The 11,965-nt window shown below is 43.8% G+C and overlaps 1 protein-coding gene across 3 annotated transcripts in view; it reads left to right on the forward strand.

The window, feature by feature from the left end:
- Window positions 1-246: 246 nt before the first annotated feature.
- Window positions 247-11,965, forward strand: part of usp22 (ubiquitin specific peptidase 22) — a 32,002-nt gene continuing 20,283 nt past the window's right edge. The window contains exons 1-3 of one of the 3 annotated variants that reach the window (XM_028567304.1): window positions 247-277; window positions 492-793; window positions 7,459-7,591. In XM_028567304.1, coding sequence (XP_028423105.1) covers window positions 674-793; window positions 7,459-7,591 — 253 coding nt within the window. In that variant the 5' untranslated portion in view covers window positions 247-277; window positions 492-673. Of the gene's footprint in view, window positions 278-491; window positions 794-1,091; window positions 1,161-7,458; window positions 7,592-11,965 lie in introns of those variants that run through there. The other 2 variants (XM_028567305.1, XM_028567306.1) reach the window with 2 other exon arrangements.

Below are 11,965 nucleotides of genomic sequence, written 5' to 3' on the forward strand. Positions count from 1 at the left end.
TCGACGTGTAATTTATTAAGACTGATTGGAACTCCCATCCACTCTTTGCTGCTCTTTGATTGTCACATTATAACGCTCTTTATTGATACAATGAAGCTGATTTATGTTTCAGCCAATGAACGTCCTCGTACAGACGGATGTGGTTTTGCCGGAAAATTGCACCAATCGCGACGCAGCACCCACTTCACGGAGGCGGGACTTAACCGTAAAAAAGAAAGTTGGCACACGCCAATCATGCGCAGCACTCGCCACTCATTGGTCGGCCGTTGTGAATGAGGTGGGTCTTGACGACACACCGTGTCGAGCCACTGTTGAATTTCCAGTGCTAACCAACTTTAGCCAGCTTGCTAACATGTAATTCAGCTAATGTGAAGAACTACATATACAGCGCTAATCTGGATTTTAATGCAAAAAAATATTTTATTGCCAATAAAACAATATTGTAAAAATCGTCTCGATGATTGCTACTGCGCGTGTCTCCTTAACTGCAGTCAGGACATGTCCAGTTAGCCAGAACGCAGCAATCGGTGGATAACGAACCTGGCAAGCTAGCCGAGCCAAGCCAAGCCAGACAGCTTCTACTGTATGGAAAGCCAACGAGGTCTGCGTTGAGGGATTTTGACAGGCTTCATCCACCCAGAGGACAATTAAAAAGCCGGTTGCAGTGACTACCATGAGTCCCGCGGGCTGCCCCCATGTCAACGGCTTCAAAGTGGACAACTGGAAGCAGAACCTGAGGGTTATTTATCAGTGTTTCGTGTGGAGCGGTTCAGCCGAGACCAGAAAACGCAAGGTAACAAAAGTGACAAGCGGAAGACGAGTGGTCAGGGAAAGGGACCCCCTGAAACGTAGCTGGCTACGCCAGACTTGAGTGCGTTTGTGTTAGGTGTGAGCTGCGAGCTGCGAGCTGGCGTCCCGTGCGTGGACACTTCTCCCCCCCCTCCCCAGCCCTTTCCAAAACAACACACACAAACATCTGACACTGAATGCCAAAGTACTTGTTTGCTCTCAGTCAAAGACTACCCCCCCACGCTCTAGTTTTTTTCCCCCCTTGGTATTTATCGGGCTAGAACTAGCCTACATAGCAGCCACAACACCTGACGGGACTCGCCACAGCTGCACAGCAGACCAAAGTGAAGCAAACTACGAGCATCACCGTGGTAACCCCACTTACAGCCGACCGCTAGCTTACTTCAAAAGCTAGCTAGAGAGACCGCAATTCTAGATTAGAAAGCTGCACTGGCTCCACTTCCTTCCTTCCGCCAGCATTACACGGTGCCATTTCCTCGCTTTAGGGGGGCAATAATAACTTGTTTTAAAACTAAGCTTACCCTCGGCTTACGTGCAGTTTAGTGTCACAAGTTATTATCCAAAAACTGAACGTCCCAAATGATGAAGGGTCTTATTTGAGACCGGTTAGGGGGTTAGGGTAGCACAGGTGGTTTAGCAGGTTCATAATTACTTAAGGACATTGTATGGGGGAATTTGGGACGCTAAACTGCACGTATACCGCTTACTGTCTACCTGTTCTCCTGCAGACCCTAAACAATTAACGACAGAGATGCAGCTATCTTCTTTGCGCTGCGTGACGGGGTCAATACGACGTTGTTAAACTGTTAAAGCGCGTGTGTGTGTGTGTGTGTGTGTGTGTGTGTGTGTGTGTGTGTGTGTGTGTGTGTGTGTGTGTGTGTGTGTGAGATCAGCCTCTCTTTCACATGAGTACAGTTTTTTCGCATTCTTTAGAGAGGGATCAACTCATTTTATTGAGTCCTGGATGCAGAGCAGATTTGCACAATATTAGCATGTTGTTGTGCATGTATCTTCAATGTGTGTGCGTGCGCGTGCGCTTCGGCTGCCTACATGCATCCTGTACTCGAATGGGCTCTGGGACAACCCCATCCCCCCCCCCCCCACCACCACCACCACCACGTCATCTGTCATCGGATCAGTGCATTCTTATTGATATTGATCGTGGCTCAGTTTTCCAACACATTTGTTATTTTTCTTTTTTCTTTTTCTTCAATGGGACACTTACTCTAAAATGTCTCTGAAGAATGTGATTACACATCTTTTGGCACTTAGATGAATAGGTTGATTGATGTTTTCCCATCCCATTCATTAGTCATTTTCCAGTTTAACCTGAGCTCCAGCCTCCAGCATATATTCTTCACTTTGTTTGTGTCTGTATGGAAGCGATCTCAAGACCCATATGCTTATGTACTGTATAATGCTTTGTCAGCCTCTGGGGGGAATACCGTGGGTTTACCCGGCTATTCCAATCTAGCTGCTCCTACTATTGAACCCCTCCGGGTTAACTGTAGCGGTGCTGTTTCTATGGCTACTACAGGAGAGACAGACAAATGTTTTGTATCCCTCACTATCCCACGAAAAAAAAAAAAAATCATGAGTCTACTCTGCATACGTTTTTGGCAGTTCACTCCCATAATCTTGAAGTGGAAGATGCCATCTTTCCCTCTCCAGTCGATGCCAGCGTTACCTCTTGTGTCGGCCATGGATATTCACGATCAACCTCTCGGACACAGATGGAATTTTAAAGATTATTTTTTTGGGGGGCATTTTCGGCCTTTATTTTGACAGGACAGCTGAAGACATGAAAGGGGAGAGAAAGGGGGGTGAATGACAAGCAGCAAAGGGCCGCAGGTCGGAGTTGAACCCGGGCCCGCTGCGTCGAGGAGTAAACCTCTATATATGGGCGCCCGCTCTACCAACTGAGCTATCCGGGCGCCCGCAAATTGAATTTTAAGCATTCGTTAACCGCGACGATTCAAAATCTCCAGTCTTTAGTCGGTCAATCCCAAGAGGTGACTGATCACATCTGAATGACCGTTGCATTGGATATTACCACCATATCCACCACGAAACAAATGATAACTGCAATGGAGCACAATGACTGGAGCCTTGCAGGATAATGCATTCTATTTTCCCCAATGCTATAACAATGCATTTTGCCACAAGTAAATTCATAATTACTCATCCATGTTTCATTTGCAAATAATCCCACTTGTTCAGTTTAGGTAGGAGCAGCACGTTGAATACGTGTGCGCCAAGCTGCCGCAAAATAGATGATGCTGCACTCGGCTGACGATAATGTCCTCACTTACACTTCTAACCAGGATCTTTCCATCCCATTACCCTCTGCTGCTCTTCTCGCGTAACATCCTGCCGGCAGATGGCTCGTCCCTGACATGGCAGCGCTCGCAGAAAAATGACATGGACAGAGCTCGGAGAGTTAGGAAGACCACAAGGCATTACTGAGCATGTGGCCTGTTTAGTTAGAACATGGCCAGTGTGCTAAAGCAGAACTAATGTATGTCCATGACTTAGGGCTGGGTACCGAATTCAATACTGTTGCGGCAGAGACCTGCAGAGAATTGCCTCCTTTTAGTATCGAGTATCGGAAAAAAATGGCTCCCTTTTTTCACGGCAGACATGTTGAGATGTCATAGTGGGAAAAGCACAGTTGTATTCAGAACCATTAACGATGGCTGCATTCCACTTAGGAGTGGACTCCCTGAAATAGCTTACTGAGACACTTGATGGAATTGAGCCATCGTTAAGGTTATCAGTTTCAGCTTTTTTTTTTTTTTTTTTTTTTTTTTTGCTTTTCCTGCTATGACAAGTCAAAAAATGTCTGCTGTGGAAAAGGTCCATACCCAGTTTGAATACCTAAGGTGCAACTCTCATCAGCAACAGTGAGCCAATAAGCACGCAGCATGCTTCTAGCAAGATCTTATATGCTGGTAATTGGCAGTCTAACGTTGCACGTTGAAGAAACGGGCAGGGAAAACACTAGGTGCTACGGCTCGTGCAGTAGGAACAAAAAAATAAACAAGGATGTGTGCCTTAATGTTGTAATTGTCTATATCCACGACGTTCCACTTCCAGGATTTCTCCGGTGTCGCAGGAAAATTCCCGGCGGATGTCCTTCTTTTGGCCGATGTCCGTTACCTTCCTCTTCCTTTGTGTTGTGTAAATCCAGACAGCTACCTAGACTATCTGTCCAATCTGAGTTTTCTGTCGCACGACTAAAACAACTTTTGAACGTACACACGTTCCACCCAAACAAGTTCCTTCCCGAGGCTGTTCTGCAGCGGCAACGTGGCTCCGCCCGGTGCTTAGCACCGCCCAAGGCGATTGTGATTGGTTTAAAGAAATGCCAATAAACCAGAGCACGTTTTTCTCCCATCCCGGAATGCTGTGTGTGGACTAGCCAGACCCTCCTTTGCAGCGCTGTGGAGGAAGGTGTTGCAAAGCGAGACTACTCCATGTGGGACTGACTCCTGTTGCCATGACAGCAGAGGATGTAAGGACGTCACATTCCTACATGAATCCAATGTTCTCCAGAGGTCCAGAGAAGTAAACATGAACCTGCCAGTTGGAAGAACGAGTGAGGAGGGGGGGGGGGGGCATTGTTGCATATTGATACCTTTTTTTTTCTTCTTCTTCTTTTTTTAATAATTCATGTGCTGTCTAAGCACTTACTCATGGAGGGGTGTGTGTGTGACTGGAATAAGAATAATTGTTTTTTGGTTCTCATTCCATTTTTGCATCCATGTTTAGGCTGGCATGTCAAGTTCTGCGTAAAATCTACACCGTGGCAACGTACTAGAGGCTGCATGATACATCGACTCCATATCGTTATCGCAATATCACGTTGCGCGACATTATATCGAAAGCGTCGCGATAAGTATGCAATATTTAGTTTATTTTGTGGAGTGCTGCGTCCCGTCCGTTTGCTGTGAGGCTTAGTTGTGTTTGATTTAGAGCCCTCCTGAAACGCTACAATGATTATCATTTCACTGGCCAGTTACCGTGCCACGTGCACACGTTAGTGCACGTCAGCGCACGGGTCCACTACGCGACAAACCCTATGGAGCGTACCACGGGTGTGCATGTTTGGACAGAGTGACAGTGTGAGTGAAGAAATAGATGGAGACAACAAAACGGAACGAATCAGAGGAGAGAAAGAAAAGTTATGTCCTGTTCTCTTTATTTATATATTTTATACTGAACAACTGGTACAGCATGTCCTGTTCTCTTTATTTATTTATTTATTTATATATTTTATACTGAACAACCAGTACAAAATGTCCTGTTCTGTAGACATGGTCCTTATTTATTTATTTATTTATTTATTTATTTATGTATCCATGTTGGACCAGTCCACTATGACTGTCAGTTGAAATAAACATTGTGTTGTATTTGTATGTATATGTTTAAAAATATCGAAATTAGTATCGATATCGCAGTATTCATAATTGATATCGCAATATATCACAACTGATACCGAAGGTACGTGGAGACATGAACCTACGCCGGACCCTACACCATAGCCTGATGTGCAGCCTGTCGAAAAATGTGACTACACATCGCGGCGACGCATGTCGGATCTTGGTAGCGTCGTACCCCAGACTAATTTCCTGGTTCTCCTTCTCCATTAAACCACATGATATCAAGGAGAGGGTTACCGTTTCCCGCCGTGGTCAGAAAGCACAGGGGAGACACTTTGTTTCTCCTGCCACGACTCTAGAGTCAGTACTCGCTCCGAAGCTAATCCCCGTCACTCTCTCACTCGCTCTACCACACACTCCTCACTCACACACACACACAAACACACGCTGGTTCGACACACACCAATGTGCAAGTATAAACTTCAGGCCACTTATGTCTGCTACGGCGAAAGCTCTGCGTGGCGCCTATCCCTGTGAACCATAAATCACGCTTAAGTCAGAGGTTACAGATAAAACCATCTAAATAGCCTATATTCAGAAAGTCATGTAATATTGTAAATCTCTTTATTTTATTATTTATTATATCCATAAGGCAACATTTTCAATTCAATTTAAATTTTATTTATAGTATCAAATCATAGCGAGTTATCTCGAGACACTTTACAGATAGAGTAGGTCTAGACCACACTATAATTTACAAAGCCCCAGCAATTCCAGCAATTCCAGTAATTCCCTCAGTAATTTTCCAGATCAACACCGTGCTTCAGACTATTCCAGGTTGAATTTGACATGTACTTTGAGTCTCTTAAGTTGGTGTCCAATAAGAAAAGCTATCTTAAAGGGATACGCCACCGTTTGTTGAAATAGGGCTTATCACGGTCTCCCCTAGCTGTAGATAAGTGGGCCAACACATTGTTTGTGCATGCATCGTTTTAGTCCGGTGCAACACCGGCAGCGCCATTGCTAGTTAGCTTAGCGTAGTGAAAGGAATCCTATGTTGCCGGTTAGCATGTTGTGAGTAAAAGTGAGCCAACAAAAGACAAAAAAAACCCAACCTAATTACTTGCACTGAGACAAAAAATACGTTGGCCCACCTATCTACAGCTAGGTTAGACACTGATAAGCCCTATTTCAACAAACAGTGGTGTATTCCTTTAATATCTGATGTCTATTCAAATTTCTTTAAGTGCTCCTGCTGTCTATATTATTAACGCAGTTCGTCTGTCACTTTTGTACTTTTTTTTTGTTTTTGAATTTTTGTATTTTTTTAAATTTTTATTTCTCTCTGTTTAGATTAGATACTTACTTTCATACTATATTATTTGCACATATTTTTTGATTATTTTTATTTGATTACGAACTGTGATGACTGAATATCTGTAATATAGTTCCCAGTTTGTATATAAGGTTAGCAGAAGACATTTTGTGAACTCATCGGACAGAATTTGACATTGCAATCAACCTTTTGCAGTTGGCATCTACAATTTGAAATATCCCCTTCTCTTAGATTTTCTCCTTTGCCCTCATGCCTTCTTCCATCTCCTCCTTTCTCCCTCTGGTCTTTCTCTTCTTTTCCCTCCTCTCTTCTTTTTCTTCCACGCATTGCTCATTTCTTCTCACCTGCTCATATTCATGCTGGCTCATTGGCATGGCAGCTTCTCATCTGCATGCTTTTGAACCACACTATCAACCCTCCATCCACAGTCATGCCCCCCCCCCACACACACACACACACACCCTCATCTCGTCTTTCCAACATCACACTGTCGACTATCAAACAGAATATATAGGATACTATATATGTATTATTCATGATGCAATTTAGGTTTACACATGCATCTTAAATGGTCACCATGGGCTTCGTTAGCCATCATAGCAGCAAAGAAATCAAGAGAAAACGCATAAGGGCCTGAGTTTTTTTTTTTTTTTTTTTTAAGCCAAGTTAGGGCTGGCCCTTACAAATGATTACATTTCATTACATCGTAACTGAAGAGACATTTGACATTTTGAAATGTCAAAAAAAAAAAAAAAAAAACTGTCCACCACAACTTCCTACGCATGTACTGTAGATCTCCCTGCTGTGGTTGAATGGCCGTTTTAAATTACATGGTGCATTAGAATACTGCGCGAACAATTGTGGTAATAATTCCCTTTGTCTCTCTGTTAATGCCTCCCTCCTCCCTCTCCCCCCCTCTCTCTCTTCCAGGCCAAGTCGTGTATCTGCCACATGTGCGGTGCCCACCTCAACAGACTCCACTCATGCCTCTACTGCGTCTTCTTCGCCTGCTTTGCCAAAAAACACATCCACGAGCACGCCAAGAGCAAAAGGCATAACCTAGGTATGGCAAACGCACACTTCTGGGCCTGTGTATTTGGCCTCATGTAGCCCATTAGAGCGAGCACATGCATTAGTGAACTTCCTAATAAACAAGGTCTGAGGGCCGTCTCGGTGGCTGATTCAATTAAGCACATATACACAAGCTAAGATTCTACTTTGTTGTGTAGACGTCCCTGTTTAACCTTAACTCCAAAACCCTTCAAAACATCCATTGGTGTCTGGGTTTATGGGGTTTATTATTACACAAAAATGAGATTTGGCCTCCACCTTGTTTTGACAGGATTATTATTCCAGGTCCGGTACAACACTGCACATCAGTGATTTGAGTGGTAATCTGCATTTGGATTTGTTAAAATATTCTCCCCTTGAATGACCGAGAAGGCTTTTATTTTCAGAGATGCCACGACCACGCTGCGTTCTTCTCACCACAACCTCGCGTGGAAGTCACTTTGTTTGGCGAGCGTTCACCGTGAGGAATGGGGAAAGTTGTATTTCAATTAGTCACTGAATAACAACATTTGCATCAAACAGACACAATCTGGATGGCTCCGGAATTGAACAAAGGAGTGGGTGTTTGCCGAACACCAAGAACTGTTGGCTGCTTCCCCCCTCCACTCTACTCCCACAGGGACACACCACGCGGCCTGTAATAATCACAGCATTGCACACAAATCTCCCAATGCAGTCTCGGGCGGAATGTGAAGCCTTGTAAACTACTGTCTAGGTGACATTGACATACACGTACAGATGGGTGACAATTGAAATGATAACACAAGTGTCTCCAGAACAGCATCGATGCTCCTTGACATTCTGTAGATTAAAGCTGTCGAATTTTACATTTTTTTTATATTTGAATAATATTTGAATATTTAATGCTCGAATGCAGCCTGCTATTAACATGTTCTACACTGCTCAGGCTTATGCATCGTCAATGCCATTATCAGCATGTGGTTGTTACACGTTCAGTCCACTAGAGGGACTTCTAACATCAGCCTGGCCTTGAAGGGGACCTGCGTCATGGTGCTTTGCATTTCTGGCACGCCGCTCTGTTTACATTTTCCACCACGAACACACAGCGACAAAATCGACACAGAACTCTGTAATGTAACGTTGTCTAACACGTGTATTGAAGCGGCTCTGTTGTAAAGGCTAACAGTGCTCAGTTAGCACAACTAAAGCCAAACGGTGCTGTCACTACTATTTTAGTGATTTATAATCAACCAGTGTCTTGCAAGATTGTCACGTTGATGACAATACAGCTGTTAGAAGTAATTAATTAATGAATATATGAAGTCGAAGCTAACTCTGACAGCTGTAGGGCAGCTAACGTAAACTTTAGCCGTCTCCATGAAGCTCCCAGCTAAGCCAAAAAGAATTAAAAAAAACTACCGTATTTTTCGGACTATAAGTCGCTCCGGAGCATAAGTCGCATCAGTCAAAAAATGCGTCATGAAGAGGAAAAAACTGGACTATAAGTCGCATTTATTTAGAATATAAATACAAGAGTTATTCAACTACACAATAGCACACAGAACAATACGCTGAATACGGTAGGTGTCCGGTATGTTAACGTAACACATTAACAGTTATTGAACTATACAATAGCACACAGAACAACTAGCTAGCAGGGCGTGGAGCATGGAGGTATTAAAAGGCGTGGGGACGTAGCTGCACCGTGAACGAGCCCCTCCCGACTCCTTCCTCCAGCTCTGGCCATCTAGCTTTCAGCCCGCGATTAGCCGATTAGCCTTTCTTTGTTTTCTTCATTGCAGTAGGAGTCACCTTTTCGCCAGTCTCCCTCATAAGTTTCTCCCTCATTTCAAACTCTTTCTGCTGCTCGATTACCGTTTTCGGCTGCATATTTTACAACCTGCAGTTTATCTCTTTTCTTTCTCAGTTGTCTTTAGGAGCAGCGTTCTAGTTGTCACAAGCCTAGAGCGCCCTCTCGCGGCTGTAGACGGTAATGTTTTCAGTATGAATTAACATGTAAAAACATGTTAAATTATATATATTTTGATATATAAGTCGCACCTGACTATAAGTCGCAGGACCAGCCAAAGTAGGAAAAAAAGTGCGACTTATAGTCCGGAAAATACGGTACTTCAACGTAGATTTTCTTCAGGGCTTTATTACGTGGTATCGAATCGGTGCGTTAACTCCAGTACTTACCAATACCAGCGTTTTAGGCAGTATCGGAGCCGATGCCGATACTGTTATCGGCTCCGATCAAAACGCTGGACCATCTCTAGTTATAACCAGGAGAGAAGCCAGTCACTTCAGTTTGTGGCAAAACCATTCAGTGCTTGCTTTTCAGTTTGTGACTTTCGATTTGAATAAAGAATAAAGGTCTATTATTCATATTTCCTCATTGAAGTTTTCTTTAAAATAGTGTTAAAATGTTTGTCGCGTCTTTGATCTCGTCAACCCAATCTCGTGTCTCGTGAGCTGGGTGTCTCGTCACACCCCTAATAGTATGCATAACATATTGAGTATGTAGTGCAGAATATGCAATTTCGGATGCAACCCTGAAATCAAATTCGGAATAATAGTAGAACATTAGCGTGCGTGTAAACGTACTCCCTGAATGGCAGATGTTGAGAATCTGCCTGTTTGTTTTTTATCCTTCGCTCGATGTTATCGCTCAGCTCAGAAAGACCCCCCTCCCCCGTGTGTGTGTGTGTGTGTGTGTGTGTGTGTGTTTTAATTAGGTTAGCTGCTGAATCAAACGCTGCAAAAATAGTGAGAAACCGTCTGATACGGAGGGAGAGAAAAGATTTAAAAAATGTTTTTAATTATTTTCCAAAAAGGGACAGCTCTCCTCAGACTGACGAGGAGGTAATTAAGTCGTCTTTAACAAACCCTGTGGAATTAGCCTTCATTAAACCCCCAGCCCCTCCTCCTTCCTGCTTCTCCTCCTCCTCCTCTCTCTCTTGCCTTTCCATCTCTTTCATCCAACCCGTTTTTCAGCATTTTCACTCCCAGCGATGTGGTGACTGCTGTTTGCGGGCTCGTCCCTGTCTCTATCCTCCTGTTTTTGCCCTCCTCCCGTTCCCATGGTTACCTGATTGACCTTGTCGATATCCTCGCTGTCTGTTCTCTTTTTTTCTCTCTCTCCCCTCAAGTTCATTTAAGTTCTGTACTCGAGAGTACTTCCTGCCTTTCTTCCACACCCCCTTACCTTCCTCCATTCTGTCCAGGGCTGCACAGGATGTCGTTAGACACTCACAAGATTTTTTTTGTTATTTGAAAGAAAATATCAGCGGAAAACTGCACTTTATAATGTAACTGGTATTCTTTTATTTTTTAGTGGTGCCTTTTTATATCCAGTTCAATTTGTTCAATAAAAGAATGTTGGCTTTCAGATTCACAAACTGATGCAAAGTCTGGCACGTGGGCCTGCTGGGATTGGTCGGTTGAAGTCGCGGGAAACTCCGGTTATTGGTCAAACTTGCGGCAAAGTTGCGGTGATTGGTCAAAAAATGCGAGTCGCACCGAATTCACGGGGATTGGTTGAGTTTGCGTGATTTGTTGCGATCGCAACATCACAAAATCCTGGAGGGGGGATGCCCAATGCTGAACCAAGTACACTGTAATGTCTGTTCATTCATCGCAAGTACTATCGTACTAACGTTATCGCATAGCGCATGCTTTCCTCATATCGTGCGACCCTAGTCCTGTCTTCTTCCTACTTCTGCTTCCTGTGCCCCCCCCCACCGCTTCCATACCTGCAGAGGATGAGGTTGTCATGGCAACAGGAAACCGGTAGTGGCGGTGGATAGAGCAGGTCAGGAGAGTGAGTGGATGGACTTTTTGTCAGTGTTTGAACATTTAAGTGAGTGTGACAGATAGGCGCCTCCCTCCTTCCTCCCGCCTACCCCTCCTTCTCTCCCTTTGACTCCTCCTGTTAGAGCTGTAACAATTCAAAATTTTACTGTAAAATGAATTGTCTCAGAAATAATTGCAATTGACAATAGACCTTTTTTCACCGCAGACAATTTGACATGTCATAGTGGGAAAAGCACCGGTGTATTCAGACCCATTACTGATGGCTGCATTCCACTTAGGAGAGGCCCTGGTATTGTGCATTCTGACTCACTGAAATAGCTTACTGGGACACTTAAGGTTATCAATTTCAGCTGTGCTTTTCCTACTATGACAAGTCAAAATGTCTGCTGTGGAAAAAGGTCCATATAATTGTCCCTTTTAGTCAAAATAAATGAAATATGTTTTCCTTTTTAGACCAGATTAAAGTTTAGAATGAATCCGAGTGTATATAGCTTTTGGTTCTATCACTGTTCTGTGTCCCAGATGATGTAATAACACAGGTACGCAGCCTGTGAGGTAAACCACGCCTCTCTACGATCATACAAACATT

The sequence above is a fragment of the Perca flavescens genome, chromosome 21, assembly GCF_004354835.1.
Source record: "Perca flavescens isolate YP-PL-M2 chromosome 21, PFLA_1.0, whole genome shotgun sequence".
Taxonomy (NCBI): Eukaryota; Metazoa; Chordata; class Actinopteri; order Perciformes; family Percidae; genus Perca; species Perca flavescens.